The sequence below is a fragment of the Eucyclogobius newberryi genome, unplaced genomic scaffold (genome assembly GCF_026437365.1).
Source record: "Eucyclogobius newberryi isolate DKJ021-1_F unplaced genomic scaffold, fEucNew1.0.hap1 SCAF_43, whole genome shotgun sequence".
NCBI lineage: Eukaryota > Metazoa > Chordata > Actinopteri > Gobiiformes > Gobiidae > Eucyclogobius > Eucyclogobius newberryi.
Window position 1 is genome coordinate 32,221 of NW_027316090.1, and position 21,133 is coordinate 53,353.

At 41.7% G+C, this 21,133-nt stretch overlaps 1 protein-coding gene across 1 annotated transcript in view; it reads right to left on the bottom strand.

The window, feature by feature from the left end:
* Positions 1 to 1,788: 1,788 nt before the first annotated feature.
* Positions 1,789 to 21,133, bottom strand: part of LOC140379595 (kinase D-interacting substrate of 220 kDa B-like) — a 219,615-nt gene continuing 200,270 nt past the window's right edge. Inside the window, exons 28-31 of the mRNA XM_072464278.1 lie at positions 6,356 to 6,538; positions 5,667 to 6,061; positions 4,384 to 4,491; positions 1,789 to 2,096 (exon numbers count right to left, since the gene is read on the bottom strand). Of these exons, the coding sequence (XP_072320379.1) occupies positions 1,799 to 2,096; positions 4,384 to 4,491; positions 5,667 to 6,061; positions 6,356 to 6,538 (984 nt within the window). The 3' untranslated portion in view covers positions 1,789 to 1,798. The remainder of the gene's footprint in view (positions 2,097 to 4,383; positions 4,492 to 5,666; positions 6,062 to 6,355; positions 6,539 to 21,133) is intronic.

A 21,133-nucleotide genomic window follows, 5' to 3' on the forward strand; every position in this document is an offset into this window, starting at 1 on the left:
CTCAACATACTGCCATCTACAGGCTCTAGAGGGAATTACACCTCAACATACTGCCATCTACTGGCTCCAGAGGGAATTACACCTCAACATACTGCCATCTACAGGCTCCAGAGGGAATTACACCTCAACATACTGCCATCTACTGGCTCCAGAGGGAATTACACCTCAACATATTGCCATCTACAGGCTCCAGAGGGAATTACACCTCAACATACTGCCATCTACAGGCTCTAGAGGGAATTACACCTCAACATACTGACATCTACAGGCTCCAGAGGGAATTACACCTCAACATACTGCCATCTACTGACTCCAGAGGGAATTACACCTCAACATACTGCCATCTACAGGCTCCAGAGGGAATTACACCTCAACATACTGCCATCTACTGGCTCCAGAGGGAATTACACCTCAACATACTGCCATCTACTGACTCCAGAGGGAATTACACCTCAACATACTGCCATCTACAGGCTCTAGAGGGAATTACACCTCAATATACTGCCATCTACTGACTCCAGAGGGAATTACACCTCAACATACTGCCATCTACAGGCTCCAGAGGGAATTACACCTCAACATACTGCCATCTACTGGCTCCAGAGGGAATTACACCTCAACATACTGCCATCTACAGGCTCTAGAGGGAATTACACCTCAACATATTGCCATCTACTGGGGATGTGCGTGTGTTGCACAGAATATTCACTGGAGCGTTACTGCGCAGTACTGTATGTACTGTACTGTAAGTACTGTAAGAGTAAAGATACTTCCTAAAATTACTCAAGTAAAAGTACAAAGTATTAGTCCCAGAATTTACTGAAGTTTCACTTTAAGAAAAGAACATTTGATTTGTCAGTATATATAATGGCCGTGGTCATGTGACTAGTGGTCATCTGCAGAGGTCATCAGAGGTCATGTGACTAGTGGTCATCTGCAGAGGTCATGTGACTTGTGGTCATCTGCAGAGGTCATGTGACCAACGGTCATCTTCTGCAGAGGTCATGTGACTTGTGGTCATCTGCAGAGGTCATTCATCTGCAGAGGTCATGTGACTTGTGGTCATCTGCAGAGGTCATTCATCTGCAGAGGTCATGTGACTTGTGGTCATCTGCAGAGGTCATGTGACTTGTGGTCATCTGCAGAGGTCATGTGACTTGTGGTCATCTGCAGAGGTCATTCATCTGCAGAGGTCATGTGACTTGTGGTCATCTGCAGAGGTCATGTGACTTGTGGTCATCTGCAGAGGTCATGTGACTTGTGGTCATCTGCAGAGGTCATTCATCTGCAGAGGTCATGTGACTTGTGGTCATCTGCAGAGGTCATGTGACTAACGGTCATCTGCAGAGGTCATGTGACAAGTGGTCAAGGACATTTAGCACAATATTTATGGCTCTTTCATATTTTAAGTTGTTTTCTTGTGTTAGCTACAGAACGTCTACAACACTTTTACACTGTCCAAACGAACATGTCCACTTGGGGAGGTGGCGCCTCCTGCTGGAGACCTGCTGCAGGTGACCATCTTTCACTAAACACGGCTCATTCTCATTCCTCAAACAAACACGTGGAAAGACGAATCCCGCGTGAGGAATGACACACTGAAGATCTGAGAGTGAGACACACTTTATGTTCTACAGGACACGCCCCTCACTCCTGGTCCTGGTCCTGGTCCAGTTCTGGTCCTGGTCCTGGTCCTGGTCCTGGTCTTGGTCTTGGTCTTGGTCTTGGTCTGGTCCTGGTCCTGGTCCTGGTCCGGTCCTGGTCCTGGTCCGGTCCTGGTCCTGGTCCGGTCCTGGTCTTACAGAATGCTCTCTCTCTCGGAGCTGAAACACACAGTTTCTCTGGACACTGTGGTGACTTCAGGAGGATCTCCAGGGTTCAGACCTCTCTTCAGGTGCAGGACCCTCACGTTCTCATTGTGGCTCTGGAGCTGGCTCTGGAGCTGGCTCTGGACCTGGCTCTGGACCTGGCTCTGGACCTGGCTCTGGACTTGGCCGGGGCTGTTGTTGTTGAGACTCAGGTCGGTCCCGGTCTCGTGGCTCTGAGTCTTGGTCTTGTTCAGGTTGTTGAACGTTTCTTCTTCCCAAACGAGAACTCTGAAACAACAAAAACCACCAGTTCAATCTGAGTGAGGGGCGTGGCTAAAGCTAGTGTGTGTGAGGGGCGTGGCTAAAGCTAGTGTGTGAGGGGCGTGGCTAAAGCTAGTGTGTGTGAGGGGCGTGGCCAAAGCTAGTGTGTGAGGGGCGTGGCTAAAGCTAGTGTGTGAGGGACGTGGCTAAAGCTAGTGTGTGTGTGGGGCGTGACTAAAGCTAGTGTGTGTGAGGGGCGTGGCTAAAGCTAGTGTGTGTGAGGGGCGTGGCTAAAGCTAGTGTTTGTGAGGGGCGTGGCTAAAGCTAGTGTGTGTGAGGGGCGTGGCTAAAGCTAGTGTGTGTGAGGGGCGTGGCTAAAGCTAGTGTGTGTGAGGGGCGTGGCTAAAGCTAGTGTGTGTGAGGGGCGTGGCTAAAGCTAGTGTGTGAGGGGCGTGGCTAAAGCTAGTGTGTGTGAGGGGCGTGGCTAAAGCTAGTGTGTGAGGGGCGTGGCTAAAGCTAGTGTGTGTGAGGGGCGTGGCTAAAGCTAGTGTGTGTGTGGGGCGTGGCTAAAGCTAGTGTGTGTGAGGGGCGTGGCTAAAGCTAGTGTGTGTGAGGGGCGTGGCTAAAGCTAGTGTGTGTGAGGGGCGTGGCTAAAGCTAGTGTGTGTGAGGGGCGTGGCTAAAGCTAGTGTGTGTGAGGGGCGTGGCTAAAGCTAGTGTGTGTGAGGGGCGTGGCTAAAGCTAGTGTGTGAGGGGCGTGGCTAAAGCTAGTGTGTGTGAGGGGCGTGGCTAAAGCTAGTGTGTGTGAGGGGCGTGGCTAAAGCTAGTGTGTGTGAGGGGCGTGGCTAAAGCTAGTGTGTGAGGGGCGTGGCTAAAGCTAGTGTGTGTGAGGGGCGTGGCTAAAGCTAGTGTGTGAGGGGCGTGGCTAAAGCTAGTGTGTGTGAGGGGCGTGGCTAAAGCTAGTGTGTGTGTGGGGCGTGGCTAAAGCTAGTGTGTGTGAGGGGTGTGGCTAAAGCTAGTGTGTGTGAGGGGCGTGGCTAAAGCTAGTGTGTGTGAGGGGCGTGGCTAAAGCTAGTGTGTGTGAGGGGCGTGGCTAAAGCTAGTGTGTGTGAGGGGCGTGGCTAAAGCTAGTGTGTGTGAGGGGCGTGGCTAAAGCTAGTGTGTGTGAGGGGCGTGGCTAAAGCTAGTGTGTGTGAGGGGCGTGGCTAAAGCTAGTGTGTGAGGGGCGTGGCTAAAGCTAGTGTGTGTGAGGGGCGTGGCTAAAGCTAGTGTGTGAGGGGCGTGGCTAAAGCTAGTGTGTGAGGGACGTGGCTAAAGCTAGTGTGTGTGAGGGGCGTGGCTAAAGCTAGTGTGTGTGAGGGGCGTGGCTAAAGCTAGTGTGTGTGAGGGGCGTGGCTAAAGCTAGTGTGTGAGGGGCGTGGCTAAAGCTAGTGTGTGTGAGGGGCGTGGCTAAAGCTAGTGTGTGAGGGACGTGGCTAAAGCTAGTGTGTGTGTGGGGCGTGGCTAAAGCTAGTGTGTGTGAGGGGCGTGGCTAAAGCTAGTGTGTGTGAGGGGCGTGGCTAAAGCTAGTGTGTGTGAGGGGCGTGGCTAAAGCTAGTGTGTGTGAGGGGCGTGGCTAAAGCTAGTGTGTGTGAGGGGCGTGGCTAAAGCTAGTGTGTGTGAGGGGCGTGGCTAAAGCTAGTGTGTGTGAGGGGCGTGGCTAAAGCTAGTGTGTGTGAGGGGCGTGGCTAAAGCTAGTGTGTGTGAGGGGCGTGGCTAAAGCTAGTGTATGTGAGGGGCGTGGCTAAAGCTAGTGTGTGTGAGGGGCGTGGCTAAAGCTAGTGTGTGAGGGGCGTGGCTAAAGCTAGTGTGTGTGAGGGGCGTGGCTAAAGCTAGTGTGTGAGGGGCGTGGCTAAAGCTAGTGTGTGAGGGGCGTGGCTAAAGCTAGTGTGTGAGGGGCGTGGCGTTTGAACCTCTCTTTATGTCATGCTAATGCTAATGCTAACGTCAGACGCTTTATGAGCTGGAAATATCAGATTGTGGCCGTTGCTAACGTGGTGATGAACAGGAAACGGCCGTTGCTAACGTGGTGATGAACAGGAAACGGCCGTTGCTAACGTGGTGATAAACAGGAAACGGCCGTTGCTAACGTGGTGATGAACAGGAAACGGCCGTTGCTAACGTGGTGATAAACAGGAAACGGCCGTTGCTAACGTGGTGATGAACAGGAAACGGCCGTTGCTAACGTGGTGATGAACAGGAAACGGCCGTTGCTAACGTGGTGATGAACAGGAAACGGCCGTTGCTAACGTGGTGATGAACAGGACATTTCGTACCCAACGCTGTCCTGGTCAGAGCAGATGGACATGCGGCCATCTTGGACTGGTTTGGCTCGGCTTGGCTCCTCCTCCTGAAGAGAGTGGTTTGGAGAGCTCTCATTGGACCTGAGGAAAAGAGGAGCTTGAGGTCAGAGGTCAAAGAAATCCAGAATCTGTCAAACTGAAGAGTCGAAAGAATGAACTGATTTCCTAAAACATATATTTTTAAAGTTTCTAATTTATTTATTTTTTCAGATTATTTTCCAATTTTGAATTATCCAAGACTAAACCAGGACTAAACCAGGACTAAACCAGGACTAAACCAGGACTAATCCAAGACTAAACCAGGACTAAACCAGGACTAAACCAGGTCTAAACCAGGTCTAAACCAGGTCTAAACCAGGACTAAACCAGGACTAAACCAGGACTAATCCAAGACTAAACCAGGTCTAAACCAGGACTAAACCAGGACTAAACCAGGACTAAACCAGGACTAAACCAGGACTAAACCAGGACTAAACCAGGTCTAAACCAGGTCTAAACCAGGACTAAACCAGGTCTAAACCAGGACTAAACCAGGACTAATCCAAGACTAAACCAGGACTAATCCAAGACTAAACCAAGACTAAACCAAGACTAAACCAGGACTAAACCAGGACTAAACCTGGACTAAACCAGGTCTAAACCAGGTCTAAACCAGGACTAAACCAGGACTAAACCAGGTCTAAACCAGGACTAAACCAGGTCTAAACCAGGACTAAACCAGGACTAATCCAAGACTAAACCAGGACTAAACCAGGACTAAACCAGGACTAAACCAGGACTAAACCTGGACTAAACCAGGTCTAAACCAGGTCTAAACCAGGACTAAACCAGGACTAAACCAGGTCTAAACCAGGACTAAACCAGGTCTAAACCAGGACTAAACCAGGACTAAACCAGGACTAAACCAGGACTAAACCTGGACTAAACCAGGTCTAAACCAGGTCTAAACCAGGACTAAACCAGGACTAAACCAGGTCTAAACCAGGACTAAACCAGGTCTAAACCAGGACTAAACCAGGACTAATCCAAGACTAAACCAGGACTAAACCAGGACTAAACCAGGACTAAACCAGGACTAAACCAGGACTAAACCTGGACTAAACCAGGTCTAAACCAGGACTAAACCAGGACTAAACCAGGTCTAAACCAGGACTAAACCAGGTCTAAACCAGGTCTAAACCAGGTCTAAACCAGGACTAAACCAGGACTAAACCAGGACTAAACCAGGACTAAACCAGGACTAAGTGAGTACCAACCTGACTCCAGAATCAGACGAGTCCTTCTTGTCCAGTGCTTCGGAGTCTTCGTCGCTGAGTTTCTGGTACTGACCACTCCTGGGTCGGTCCCTGGTCTGGTCCCTGGTCTGGACTCTGGTGCTGGTCCCTGGTTCCTCTTCCTCGTGGTCTTCTCTGATTGGGTGCAGAACGTCACTGTCTTCTGGGAGTTTGATGGAGTTTCTCTTGAGGACTCTGCGGTCCGGTTCAGCTCGGTCCGGTTCAGCTCGGTCCCTGGTCTGGTCTCTGTTCTGGTCCGGGTCCTGGTCCAGACTAGACATATGTGTGATGTAGTCCTGGTACGCCGTGCGATACTCGGCCTGTTGTCGGTCCGTCAGACGCCAAAGATCTATTGAGTCAGGAGATTCTGGAGGAACCTGAGGAGACAAGAGCCGGGTCTGAGCCGGGTCTGAACCGGGTCTGAACCGGGTCTGAACCGGGTCTGAGCCGGGTCTGAGCCGGGTCTGAGCCGGGTCTGAGCCTGATCTGAGCCGGGTCTGAACCGGGTCTGAACCGGGTCTGAGCCGGGTCTGAGACGGGTCTGAGCCGGGTCTGGGCCGGGTCTGAGCCGGGTCTGAGCCGGGTCTGAGCCTGATCTGAACCGGGTCTGAGCCAGGTCTGAGCCGGGTCTGTATCCGGCCTATTGTAAAGCTCTATTGTCAGTGCAGTACCGTGCCGGTCCAGCGGGGGCGCTGCTCATCCAGGCCCATGGTGCTGAGTTCATCGAAGCTAAGGTTGAATCCAAACTCTGACCGGGCGAGGGGCGGAGCCATGCGCACCGACTCCACGGCAACACTTCCTGCTTCACTGCCCACTTCCTCCCGCAGCCCCTCGGCACGACGCATGTCAGACACCTGAGAGAAAACCACCACAGGAAGTGAGGACACCACCACAGGAAGTGAGGTCACCACCACAGGAAGTGAAGACACAACCGCAGGAAGTGAAGACACCACCGCAGGAATTGAAGACACCACCGCAGGAAGTGAGGTCACCAACACAGGAAGTGAAGACACAACCGCAGGAAGTGAAGACACCAACACAGGAAGTGAAGACACAACCGCAGGAAGTGAAGACACCAACACAGGAAGTGAAGACACCACCGCAGGAAGTGAGGACAAACATTTAGGTTATTATTTTCACGGGAAATGTATTTCTACTCATTTACAGCCCAAAAGAGTTGTATTGTAGTATTTGCAGTAGTATTTGGAGTAGTCTATGCAGTATTTGCAGTACTCACAGCCGCTCTGAACAGTTTCGGTAGTATTTGCAGTAGTATTTGCAGTATTTGCAGTATTTGTAGTAGTATTTGCAGTAGTATTTGCAGTATTTGCAGTAGTATTTGCAGTAGTATTTGCAGTACTCAGAGCCACTCTGAACATTTGCAGTAGTATTTGCAGCAGTATTTGCAGTATTTGCGTATTTGCAGTGGTATTTGCAGTATTTGTAGTAGTATTTGCAGTAGTATTTGCAGTAGTATGTGCAGTAGTATAAGCAGTATTTGCAGTATTTGCAGTACTCACAGCCGCTCGGAACAGTTGCAGTAGTATTTGCAGTAGTATTTGCAGTATTTGCAGTAGTATTTGCAGTACTCACAGCCGCTCTGAACAGTTGCAGTAGTATTTGCAGTAGTATTTGCTGTAGTATTTGCAGTAGTATTTGCAGAATTTGCAGTAGTATTTATAGTAGTATTTGCAGTAGTATTTGCAGTAGTATTGTAGTATTTGCAGTAGTATTTGGAGTAGTCTTTGCAGTATTTGCAGTACTCACAGCCGCTCTGAACAGTTGCAGTAGTATTTGCAGTATTTGCGTATTCGCAGTATTTGCAATAGTATTTGCAGTATTTGCAGTATTTTCGTATTTGCAGTATTTGCAGTAGTATTTGCAGTATTTGCAGTATTTGCAGTAGTATTTGCAGTATTTGCAGTAGTATTTGCAGGATTTGCAGCAGTATTTGCAGTAGTAGTATTTGCAGTAGTATTTGCAGTATTTGCAGTATTTGCAGTAGTATTTGCAGTATTTGCAGTAGTATTTGCAGTATTTGCAGTAGTATTTGCAGTATTTGCAGTGGTATTTGCAGGATTTGCAGTAGTATTTGCAGTAGTGTGTGCAGTAGTATAAGCAGTATTTGCAGTATTTGCAGTACTCACAGCCCATCTGAACAGTTGCAGTAGTATTTGCAGTATTTATAGTAGTATTCGCAGTATTTGCAGTAGTATTTGCAGTAGTATTTGCAGTAGTATTTGCAGTAGTATTTGCAGTATTTGCAGTAGTATTTGCAGTATTTGCAGTAGTATTTTTAGTAGTATTTGCAGTATTTGCAGTAGTATTCGCAGTAGTAGCAGTAGTAGTATTTGCAGTATTTGCAGTGGTATTTGCAGGATTTGCAGTAGTATTTGCAGTATTTGCAGTAGTATGTGCAGTAGTATTAGCAGTATTTGCAGTAGTATTTGCAGTAGTATTTGCAGTAGTATTTGCAGTATTTGCAGTAGTATTTGCAGGATTTGCAGCAGTATTTGCAGTAGTAGTATTTGCAGTATTTGCAGTGGTATTTGCAGGATTTGCAGTAGTTTTTGCAGTATTTGCAGTAGTATGTGCAGTAGTATTTGCAGGATTTGCAGCAGTATTTGCAGTAGTAGTATTTGCACTGGTATTTGCAGGATTTACAGTAGTTTTTGCAGTAGTGTGTGCAGTAGTATAAGCAGTATTTGCAGTATTTGCAGTAGTATGTGCAGTAGTATTTGCAGTATTTGCAGTAGTATTTGCAGTATTTGCAGTGGTATTTGCAGGATTTGCAGTAGTATTTGCAGTAGTGTGTGCAGTAGTATAAGCAGTATTTGCAGTATTTGCAGTACTCACAGCCCATCTGAACAGTTGCAGTAGTATTTGCAGTATTTATAGTAGTATTCGCAGTATTTGCAGTAGTATTTGCAGTAGTATTTGCAGTAGTATTTGCAGTAGTATTTGCAGTATTTGCAGTAGTATTTGCAGTATTTGCAGTAGTATTTTTAGTAGTATTTGCAGTATTTGCAGTAGTATTCGCAGTAGTAGCAGTAGTAGTATTTGCAGTATTTGCAGTGGTATTTGCAGGATTTGCAGTAGTATTTGCAGTATTTGCAGTAGTATGTGCAGTAGTATTAGCAGTATTTGCAGTAGTATTTGCAGTAGTATTTGCAGTAGTATTTGCAGTATTTGCAGTAGTATTTGCAGGATTTGCAGCAGTATTTGCAGTAGTAGTATTTGCAGTATTTGCAGTGGTATTTGCAGGATTTGCAGTAGTTTTTGCAGTATTTGCAGTAGTATGTGCAGTAGTATTTGCAGGATTTGCAGCAGTATTTGCAGTAGTAGTATTTGCACTGGTATTTGCAGGATTTACAGTAGTTTTTGCAGTAGTAGTATTTGCAGTATTTGCAGTGGTATTTGCAGGATTTGCAGTAGTATTTGCAGTATTTGCAGTAGTATGTGCAGTAGTAACAGAGTTTTCTGACTTTATATCAAACTTAGTGTTAGCCTGGGATAAAATAGTTATAGCTGGAGACTTTAATATCCAGGTGAACGTGAGTGATGACTCTCTCAGTAATGCCTTCAGCGCCTTGTTAGACAGCATAAATTTCACTATTTGCAGTATTTGCAGTAGTATTTGCAGTATTTGCGTATTTGCAGTATTTGCAGTAGTATTTGCAGTATCTGCAGTATTTGCAGTAGTATTTGCAGTATTTGCAGTAGTATTTGCAGGATTTGCAGCAGGATTTGCAGTAGTAGTATTTGCAGTATTTGCAGTGGTATTTGCAGGATTTGCAGTAGTATTTGCAGTATTTGCAGTAGTATTTGCAGTACTCACAGCCGCTCTGAAAAGTTGCAGTAGTATTTGCAGTAGTATTTGCAGTATTTGCAGTAGTATTCAAAGTAGTATTTGCAGTACTATTTGCAGTACTTGCAATAGTATTTGCTGTAGTATTTGCAGTAGTATTGTAGTATTTGGAGTAGTCTTTGCAGTATTTGCAGTACTCACAGCCTCTCTGAACAGTTGCAGTAGTATTTGCAGTAGTATTTGCAGTAGTATTTGCAGTATTTGCGTATTTGCAGTATTTGCAGTAGTATTTGCAGTATTTGCAGTAGTATTTGCAGTATTTGCAGTAGTATTTGCCGTAGTATTTGCAGGAATTGCAGCAGTATTTGCAGTATTTGCAGTAGTAGTATTTTGCAGTATTTGCAGTATTTGCAGTAGTATTTGCAGTATTTGCAGTAGTATTTGCAGGATTTGCAGCAGGATTTGCAGTAGTAGTATTTGCAGTATTTGCAGTGGTATTTGCAGGATTTGCAGTAGTATTTGCAGTATTTGCAGTAGTATTTGCAGTACTCACAGCCGCTCTGAAAAGTTGCAGTAGTATTTGCAGTATTTGCAGTAGTATTTGCAGTAGTATTTGCAGTAGTATTTGCAGTAGTATTTGCAGTATTTGCAGTAGTATTCGCAGTAGTATTTGCAGTACTATTTGCAGTACTTGCAATAGTATTTGCTGTAGTATTTGCAGTAGTATTGTAGTATTTGGAGTAGTCTTTGCAGTAGTATTTGCAGTATTTGCAGTAGTATTTGCAGTATTTGCAGTAGTATTTGCAGTAGTATTTGCAGTATTTGCAGTAGTATTCGCAGTAGTAGCAGTAGTAGTATTTGCAGTATTTGCAGTGGTATTTGCAGGATTTGCAGTAGTATTTGCAGTATTTGCAGTAGTATTTGCAGTAGTATTTGCAGTAGTATTTGCAGTAGTATTTGCAGTATTTGCAGTAGTATTTGCAGGATTTGCAGCAGTATTTGCAGTAGTAGTATTTGCAGTGGTATTTGCAGGATTTGCAGTAGTTTTTGCAGTATTTGCAGTAGTATGTGCAGTAGTATTTGCAGGATTTGCAGCAGTATTTGCAGTAGTAGTATTTGCAGTGGTATTTGCAGGATTTGCAGTAGTTTTTGCAGTATTTGCAGTAGTATGTGCAGTAGTATTTGCAGGATTTGCAGCAGTATTTGCAGTAGTAGTATTTATAGTATTTGCAGTGGTATTTGCAGGATTTGCAGTAGTATTTGCAGTATTTGCAGTAGTATGTGCAGTAGTAACAGAGTTTTCTGACTTTATATCAAACTTAGTGTTAGCCTGGGATAAAATAGTTATAGCTGGAGACTTTAATATCCAGGTGAACGTGAGTGATGACTCTCTCAGTAATGCCTTCAGCGCCTTGTTAGACAGCATAAATTTCACTATTTGCAGTATTTGCAGTAGTATTTGCAGTATTTGCGTATTTGCAGTATTTGCAGTAGTATTTGCAGTAGTATTTGCAGTATTTGCAGTATTTGCAGTAGTATTTGCAGTATTTGCAGTAGTATTTGCAGGATTTGCAGCAGGATTTGCAGTAGTAGTATTTGCAGTATTTGCAGTGGTATTTGCAGGATTTGCAGTAGTATTTGCAGTATTTGCAGTAGTATTTGCAGTACTCACAGCCGCTCTGAAAAGTTGCAGTAGTATTTGCAGTAGTATTTGCAGTATTTGCAGTAGTATTCGCAGTAGTATTTGCAGTACTATTTGCAGTACTTGCAATAGTATTTGCTGTAGTATTTGCAGTAGTATTGTAGTATTTGGAGTAGTCTTTGCAGTATTTGCAGTACTCACAGCCTCTCTGAACAGTTGCAGTAGTATTTGCAGTAGTATTTGCAGTATTTGCAGTAGTATTTGCAGTATTTGCGTATTTGCAGTATTTGCAGTAGTATTTGCAGTATTTGCAGTAGTATTTGCAGTATTTGCAGGAATTGCAGCAGTATTTGCAGTATTTGCAGCAGTATTTGCAGTATTTGCAGTAGTAGTATTTGCAGTAGTATTTGCAGTAGTATTTGCAGTATTTGCAGTAGTATTTGCAGGATTTGCAGCAGGATTTGCAGGATTTGCAGCAGGATTTGCAGTAGTAGTATTTGCAGTATTTGCAGTGGTATTTGCAGGATTTGCAGTAGTATTTGCAGTATTTGCAGTAGTATTTGCAGTACTCACAGCCGCTCTGAAAAGTTGCAGTAGTATTTGCAGTAGTATTTGCAGTAGTATTTGCAGTATTTGCAGTAGTATTTGCAGTAGTATTTGCAGTAGTATTTGCAGTATTTGCAGTAGTATTCGCAGTAGTATTTGCAGTACTATTTGCAGTACTTGCAATAGTATTTGCTGTAGTATTTGCAGTAGTATTGTAGTATTTGGAGTAGTCTTTGCAGTATTTGCAGTACTCACAGCCTCTCTGAACAGTTGCAGTAGTATTTGCAGTAGTATTTGCAGTATTTGCAGTAGTATTTGCAGTATTTGCGTATTTGCAGTATTTGCAGTAGTATTTGCAGTAGTATTTGCAGTATTTGCAGTAGTATTTGCAGTATTTGCAGTAGTATTTGCCGTAGTATTTGCAGGAATTGCAGCAGTATTTGCAGTATTTGCAGTAGTAGTATTTGCAGTATTTGCAGTGGTATTTGCAGGATTTGCAGTAGTTTTTGCAGTATTTGCAGTAGTATGTGCAGTAGTATTTGCAGGATTTGCAGCAGTATTTGCAGTATTTGCAGTAGTAGTATTTGCAGTATTTGCAGTGGTATTTGCAGGATTTGCAGTAGTATTTGCAGTATTTGCAGTAGTATGTGCAGTAGTATTAGCAGTATTTGCAGTAGTATTTGCAGTAGTATTTGCAGTAGTATTTGCAGTATTTGCAGTAGTATTTGCAGGATTTGCAGCAGTATTTGCAGTAGTAGTATTTGCAGTATTTGCAGTGGTATTTGCAGGATTTGCAGTAGTTTTTGCAGTATTTGCAGTAGTATGTGCAGTAGTATTTGCAGGATTTGCAGCAGTATTTGCAGTAGTAGTATTTGCACTGGTATTTGCAGGATTTACAGTAGTTTTTGCAGTAGTAGTATTTGCAGTATTTGCAGTGGTATTTGCAGTAGTATTTGCAGTATTTGCAGTAGTATTTGCAGGATTTGCAGCAGTATTTGCAGTATTTGCAGTAGTAGTATTTGCAGTATTTGCAGTGGTATTTGCAGGATTTGCAGTAGTGTTTGCAGTATTTGCAGTAGTATTTGCAGTATTTGCGTATTTGCAGTATTTGCAGTAGTATGTGCAGTAGTAACAGAGTTTTCTGACTTTATATCAAACTTAGTGTTAGCCTGGGATAAAATAGTTATAGCTGGAGACTTTAATATCCAGGTGAACGTGAGTGATGACTCTCTCAGTAATGCCTTCAGCGCCTTGTTAGACAGCATAGGTTTCACTATTTGCAGTATTTGCAGTAGTATTTGCTGTAGTATTTGCAGTAGTATTGTAGTATTTGCAGTAGTTTTGGAGTAGTCTTTGCAGTATTTGCAGTACTCACAGCCGCTCTGAACAGTTGCAGTAGTATTTGCAGTAGTATTTGCAGTAGTATTTGCAGTTATTGCAGTATTTGCAGTAGTATTTGCAGTATTTGCAGTAGTATTTGCAGGATTTGCAGCAGTATTTGCAGTAGTAGTATTTGCAGTATTTGCAGTGGTATTTGCAGGATTTGCAGTATTTGCAGTAGTATGTGCAGTAGTATTAGCAGTATTTGCAGTAGTATTTGCAGTAGTATTTGCAGTAGTATTTGCAGTATTTGCAGTAGTATTCGCAGTAGTATTTGCAGTACTATTTGCAGTACTTGCAATAGTATTTGCTGTAGTATTTGCAGTAGTATTGTAGTATTTGGAGTAGTCTTTGCAGTATTTGCAGTACTCACAGCCTCTCTGAACAGTTGCAGTAGTATTTGCAGTAGTATTTGCAGTATTTGCAGTAGTATTTGCAGTATTTGCGTATTTGCAGTATTTGCAGTAGTATTTGCAGTAGTATTTGCAGTATTTGCAGTAGTATTTGCAGTATTTGCAGTAGTATTTGCCGTAGTATTTGCAGGAATTGCAGCAGTATTTGCAGTATTTGCAGTAGTAGTATTTGCAGTATTTGCAGTGGTATTTGCAGGATTTGCAGTAGTTTTTGCAGTATTTGCAGTAGTATGTGCAGTAGTATTTGCAGGATTTGCAGCAGTATTTGCAGTATTTGCAGTAGTAGTATTTGCAGTATTTGCAGTGGTATTTGCAGGATTTGCAGTAGTATTTGCAGTATTTGCAGTAGTATGTGCAGTAGTATTAGCAGTATTTGCAGTAGTATTTGCAGTAGTATTTGCAGTAGTATTTGCAGTAGTATTTGCAGTATTTGCAGTAGTATTTGCAGGATTTGCAGCAGTATTTGCAGTAGTAGTATTTGCAGTATTTGCAGTGGTATTTGCAGGATTTGCAGTAGTTTTTGCAGTATTTGCAGTAGTATGTGCAGTAGTATTTGCAGGATTTGCAGCAGTATTTGCAGTAGTAGTATTTGCACTGGTATTTGCAGGATTTACAGTAGTTTTTGCAGTAGTAGTATTTGCAGTATTTGCACTGGTATTTGCAGGATTTACAGTAGTTTTTGCAGTAGTAGTATTTATAGTATTTGCAGTGGTATTTGCAGGATTTGCAGTAGTATTTGCAGTATTTGCAGTAGTATGTGCAGTAGTAACAGAGTTTTCTGACTTTATATCAAACTTAGTGTTAGCCTGGGATAAAATAGTTATAGCTGGAGACTTTAATATCCAGGTGAACGTGAGTGATGACTCTCTCAGTAATGCCTTCAGCGCCTTGTTAGACAGCATAGGTTTCACTATTTGCAGTATTTGCAGTAGTATTTGCTGTAGTATTTGCAGTCGTATTGTAGTATTTGCAGTAGTATTTGGAGCAGTCTTTGCAGTATTTGCAGTACTCACAGCCGCTCTGAACAGTTGCAGTAGTATTTGCAGTAGTATTTGCAGTATTTGCAGTAGTATTTGCAGCATTTGCGTATTTGCAGTAGTATTTGCAGTATTTGCAGTAGTATTTGCAGTATTTGCAGTAGTATTTGCAGTAGTATTTGCAGTATTTGCAGTAGTATTTGCAGTATTTGCAGCAGTATTTGCAGTATTTGCAGTAGTAGTATTTGCAGTATTTGAAGTGGTATTTGCAGGATTTGCAGTAGTATTTGCAGTATTTGCAGTAGTATGTGCAGTAGTATTAGCAGTATTTGCAGTAGTATTTGCAGTACTCACAGCCGCTCTGAAAAGTTGCAGTAGTATTTGCAGTAGTATTTGCAGTAGTATTTGCAGTAGTATTTGCAGTATTTGCAGTAGTATTCGCAGTAGTATTTGCAGTACTATTTGCAGTACTTGCAGTAGTATTTGCTGTAGTATTTGCAGTAGTATTGTAGTATTTGGAGTAGTCTTTGCAGTATTTGCAGTACTCACAGCCTCTCTGAACAGTTGCAGTAGTATTTGCAGTAGTATTTGCAGTAGTATTTGCAGTATTTGCAGCAGTATTTGCAGCAGTATTTGCAGTAGTATTTGCAGGATTTGCAGCAGTATTTGCAGTATATGCGGTAGTAGTATTTGCAGTATTTGCAGTGGTATTTGCAGTATTTGCAGTAGTATTTGCAGTATTTGCAGTAGTATGTGCAGTAGTAACAGAGTTTTCTGACTTTATATCAAACTTAGTGTTAGCCTGGGATAAAATAGTTATAGCTGGAGACTTTAATATCCAGGTGAACGTGAGTGATGACTCTCTCAGTAATGCCTTCAGCGCCTTGTTAGACAGCATAGGTTTCACTATTTGCAGTATTTGCAGTAGTATTTGCTGTAGTATTTGCAGTAGTATTGTAGTATTTGCAGTAGTATTTGGAGTAGTCTTTGCAGTATTTGCAGTACTCACAGCCGCTCTGAACAGTTGCAGTAGTATTTGCAGTATTTACAGTAGTATTTGCAGTATTTGCAGTAGTATTTGCAGTATTTGCAGTATTTGCAGTAGTATTTGCAGTATTTGCAGTAGTATTTGCAGGATTTGCAGCAGTATTTGCAGTAGTAGCAGTAGTAGTATTTGCAGTATTTGCAGTGGTATTTGCAGGATTTGCAGTAGTATTTGCAGTATTCGCAGTAGTATTTGCAGTACTATTTGCAGTACTTGCAGTAGTATTTGCTGTAGTATTTGCAGTAGTATTGTAGTATTTGCAGTAGTATTTGGAATAGTCTTTGCAATATTTGCAGTACTCACAGCCGCTCTGAACAGTTGCAGTAGTATTTGCAGTAGTATTTGCAGTATTTGCAGTAGTATTTGCAGTATTTGCGTATTTGCAGTATTTGCAGTAGTATTTGCAGTATTTGCAGTAGTATTTGCAGTAGTATTTGCAGTATTTGCAGTAGTATTTGCAGTATTTGCAGTAGTATTTGCCGTAGTATTTGCAGGAATTGCAGCAGTATTTGCAGTATTTGCAGTAGTAGTATTTGCAGTATTTGCAGTGGTATTTGCAGGATTTGCAGTAGTTTTTGCAGTATTTGCAGTAGTATGTGCAGTAGTATTTGCAGGATTTGCAGCAGTATTTGCAGTATTTGCAGTAGTAGTATTTGCAGTATTTGCAGTGGTATTTGCAGGATTTGCAGTAGTATTTGCAGTATTTGCAGTAGTATGTGCAGTAGTATTAGCAGTATTTGCAGTAGTATTTGCAGTAGTATTTGCAGTAGTATTTGCAGTAGTATTTGCAGTATTTGCAGTAGTATTTGCAGGATTTGCAGCAGTATTTGCAGTAGTAGTATTTGCAGTATTTGCAGTGGTATTTGCAGGATTTGCAGTAGTTTTTGCAGTATTTGCAGTAGTATGTGCAGTAGTATTTGCAGGATTTGCAGCAGTATTTGCAGTAGTAGTATTTGCACTGGTATTTGCAGGATTTACAGTAGTTTTTGCAGTAGTAGTATTTGCAGTATTTGCACTGGTATTTGCAGGATTTACAGTAGTTTTTGCAGTAGTAGTATTTATAGTATTTGCAGTGGTATTTGCAGGATTTGCAGTAGTATTTGCAGTATTTGCAGTAGTATGTGCAGTAGTAACAGAGTTTTCTGACTTTATATCAAACTTAGTGTTAGCCTGGGATAAAATAGTTATAGCTGGAGACTTTAATATCCAGGTGAACGTGAGTGATGACTCTCTCAGTAATGCCTTCAGCGCCTTGTTAGACAGCATAGGTTTCACTATTTGCAGTATTTGCAGTAGTATTTGCTGTAGTATTTGCAGTCGTATTGTAGTATTTGCAGTAGTATTTGGAGCAGTCTTTGCAGTATTTGCAGTACTCACAGCCGCTCTGAACAGTTGCAGTAGTATTTGCAGTAGTATTTGCAGTATTTGCAGTAGTATTTGCAGCATTTGCGTATTTGCAGTAGTATTTGCAGTATTTGCAGTAGTATTTGCAGTATTTGCAGTAGTATTTGCAGTAGTATTTGCAGTATTTGCAGTAGTATTTGCAGTATTTGCAGCAGTATTTGCAGTATTTGCAGTAGTAGTATTTGCAGTATTTGAAGTGGTATTTGCAGGATTTGCAGTAGTATTTGCAGTATTTGCAGTAGTATGTGCAGTAGTATTAGCAGTATTTGCAGTAGTATTTGCAGTACTCACAGCCGCTCTGAAAAGTTGCAGTAGTATTTGCAGTAGTATTTGCAGTAGTATTTGCAGTAGTATTTGCAGTATTTGCAGTAGTATTCGCAGTAGTATTTGCAGTACTATTTGCAGTACTTGCAGTAGTATTTGCTGTAGTATTTGCAGTAGTATTGTAGTATTTGGAGTAGTCTTTGCAGTATTTGCAGTACTCACAGCCTCTCTGAACAGTTGCAGTAGTATTTGCAGTAGTATTTGCAGTAGTATTTGCAGTATTTGCAGCAGTATTTGCAGCAGTATTTGCAGTAGTATTTGCAGGATTTGCAGCAGTATTTGCAGTATATGCGGTAGTAGTATTTGCAGTATTTGCAGTGGTATTTGCAGTATTTGCAGTAGTATTTGCAGTATTTGCAGTAGTATGTGCAGTAGTAACAGAGTTTTCTGACTTTATATCAAACTTAGTGTTAGCCTGGGATAAAATAGTTATAGCTGGAGACTTTAATATCCAGGTGAACGTGAGTGATGACTCTCTCAGTAATGCCTTCAGCGCCTTGTTAGACAGCATAGGTTTCACTATTTGCAGTATTTGCAGTAGTATTTGCTGTAGTATTTGCAGTAGTATTGTAGTATTTGCAGTAGTATTTGGAGTAGTCTTTGCAGTATTTGCAGTACTCACAGCCGCTCTGAACAGTTGCAGTAGTATTTGCAGTATTTACAGTAGTATTTGCAGTATTTGCAGTAGTATTTGCAGTATTTGCAGTATTTGCAGTAGTATTTGCAGTATTTGCAGTAGTATTTGCAGGATTTGCAGCAGTATTTGCAGTAGTAGCAGTAGTAGTATTTGCAGTATTTGCAGTGGTATTTGCAGGATTTGCAGTAGTATTTGCAGTATTCGCAGTAGTATTTGCAGTACTATTTGCAGTACTTGCAGTAGTATTTGCTGTAGTATTTGCAGTAGTATTGTAGTATTTGCAGTAGTATTTGGAATAGTCTTTGCAATATTTGCAGTACTCACAGCCGCTCTGAACAGTTGCAGTAGTATTTGCAGTAGTATTTGCAGTATTTGCAGTAGTATTTGCAGTATTTGCGTATTTGCAGTATTTGCAGTAGTATTTGCAGTATTTGCAGTAGTATTTGCAGTAGTATTTGCAGGATTTGCAGCAGTATTTGCAGTATTTGTAGTAGTAGTATTTGCAGTATTTGCAGTGGTATTTGCAGGATTTGCAGTAGTTTTTGCAGTATTTGCAGTAGTATGTGCAGTAGTATTTGCAGGATTTGCAGCAGTATTTGCAGTAGTAGTATTTGCAGTATTTGCAGTGGTATTTGCAGGATTTGCAGTAGTATTTGCAGTATTTGCAGTAGTATGTGCAGTAGTAGTATTTGCAGTATTTGCAGTGGTATTTGCAGGATTTGCAGCAGTATTTGCAGTAGTAGTATTTGCAGTATTTGCAGTGGTATTTGCAGGATTTGCAGTAGTATTTGCAGTATTTGCAGTAGTATTTGCAGTAGTATATGCAGTAGTATTTGCAGTATTTGCAGGATTTGCAGCAGTATTTGCAGTAGTAGTATTTGCAGTATTTGCAGTGGTATTTGCAGGATTTGCAGTAGTATTTGCAGTAGTATTTGCAGGATTTGCAGCAGTATTTGCAGTATTTGCAGTAGTAGTATTTGCAGTATTTGCAGTGGTATTTGCAGGATTTGCAGTAGTTTTTGCAGTATTTGCAGTAGTATGTGCAGTAGTATTTGCAGGATTTGCAGCAGTATTTGCAGTAGTAGTATTTGCAGTATTTGCAGTGGTATTTGCAGGATTTGCAGTAGTATTTGCAGTATTTGCAGTAGTATGTGCAGTAGTAGTATTTGCAGTATTTGCAGTGGTATTTGCAGGATTTGCAGCAGTATTTGCAGTAGTAGTATTTGCAGTATTTGCAGTGGTATTTGCAGGATTTGCAGTAGTATTTGCAGTATTTGCAGTAGTATTTGTAGTAGTATATGCAGTAGTATTTGCAGTATTTGCAGGATTTGCAGCAGTATTTGCAGTAGTAGTATTTGCAGTATTTGCAGTGGTATTTGCAGGATTTGCAGTAGTTTTTGCAGTATTTGCAGTAGTATGTGCAGTAGTATTTGCAGGATTTGCAGCAGTATTTGCAGTATTTTCAGTAGTAGTATTTGCAGTGGTATTTGCAGTATTTGCAGTAGTAGTATTTGCAGGATTTGCAGTAGTATTTGAAGTATTTGCAGTAGTATGTGCAGTAGTAACAGAGTTTTCTGACTTTATATCAAACTTAGTGTTAGCCTGGGATAAAATAGTTATAGCTGGAGACTTTAATATCCAGGTGAACGTGAGTGATGACTCTCTCAGTAATGCCTTCAGCGCCTTGTTAGACAGCATAGGTTTCACTATTTGCAGTATTTGCAGTAGTATTGTAGTATTTGCAGTAGTATTTGGAGTAGTCTTTGCAGTATTTGCAGTACTCACAGCCGCTCTGAACAGTTGCAGTAGTATTTGCAGTAGTATTTGCAGTATTTGCGTATTTGCAGCATTTGCGTATTTGCAGTATTTGCAGTAGTATTTGCAGTAGTATTTGCAGTATTTGCAGTATTTGCAGTAGTATTTGCAGTATTTGCAGTAGTATTTGCAGTATTTGCAGCAGTATTTGCAGTAGTAGTATTTGCAGTATTTGCAGTGGTATTTGCAGTAGTAGTATTTGCAGTATTTGCAGTGGTATTTGCAGGATTTGCAGTAGTATTTGCAGTATTTGCAGTAGTATGTGCAGTAGTATTAGCAGTATTTGCAGTAGTATTTGCAGTACTCACAGCCGCTCTGAAAAGTTGCAGTAGTATTTGCAGTATTTGCAGTAGTATGTGCAGTAGTATTTGAAGTAGTATTTGCAGTATTTGCAGTAGTATTCGCAGTAGTATTTGCAGTACTATTTGCAGTACTTGCAGTAGTATTTGCTGTAGTATTTGCAGTAGTATTGTAGTATTTGGAGTAGTCTTTGCGGTATTTGCAGTACTCAGCCTCTCTGAACAGTTGCAGTAGTATTTGCAGTAGTATTTGCAGTATTTGCAGCAGTATTTGCAGCAGTATTTGCAGTAGTATTTGCAGCAGTATTTGCAGTAGTATTTGCAGGATTTGCAGCAGTATTTGCAGTATATGCGGTAGTAGTATTTGCAGTATTTGCAGTGGTATTTGCAGTATTTGCAGTAGTATGTGCAGTATTTGCAGTAGTAACAGAGTTTTCTGACTTTATATCAAACTTAGTGTTAGCCTGGGATAAAATAGTTATAGCTGGAGACTTTAATATCCAGGTGAACGTGAGTGATGACGCTCTCAGTAATGCCTTCAGCGCCTTGTTAGACAGCATTGGTTTCACTCAGAATGTAAATAAAGCGACTCACACTCTGGATCTGACCTAACGTATGGAACAGAGATTAGTGACCTCATTGTCTCCCTCAAAACTCTATATTGTCAGATCATTTCATAATTACATTTCAGTTTATTCTTAAAGATCATCCAGTCCCACAGAATAAAGTTATAATGAAAAGGACAATATCTGAAAAATCTATCTCAAAATTCAAGGAAATAATAGAGCCAATATTCAGAGACATGTCATGTGATCGTGTCATGTGATCAGGTCATGTGATCATGTCATGTGATCATGTCATGTGATCATGTCATGTGCTCATGTCATGTGCTCAGGTCATGTGATCATGTCATGTGATCATGTCATGTGATCATGTCATGTGATCATGTCATGTGCTCATGTCATGTGATCATGTCATGTGCTCATGTCATGTGCTCAGGTCATGTGATCATGTCATGTGATCATGTCATGTGCTCAGGTCATGTGATCATGTCATGTGATCATGTCATGTGCTCATGTCATGTGATCATGTCATGTGCTCATGTCATGTGATCATGTCATGTGCTCATGTCATGTGATCATGTCATGTGCTCAGGTCA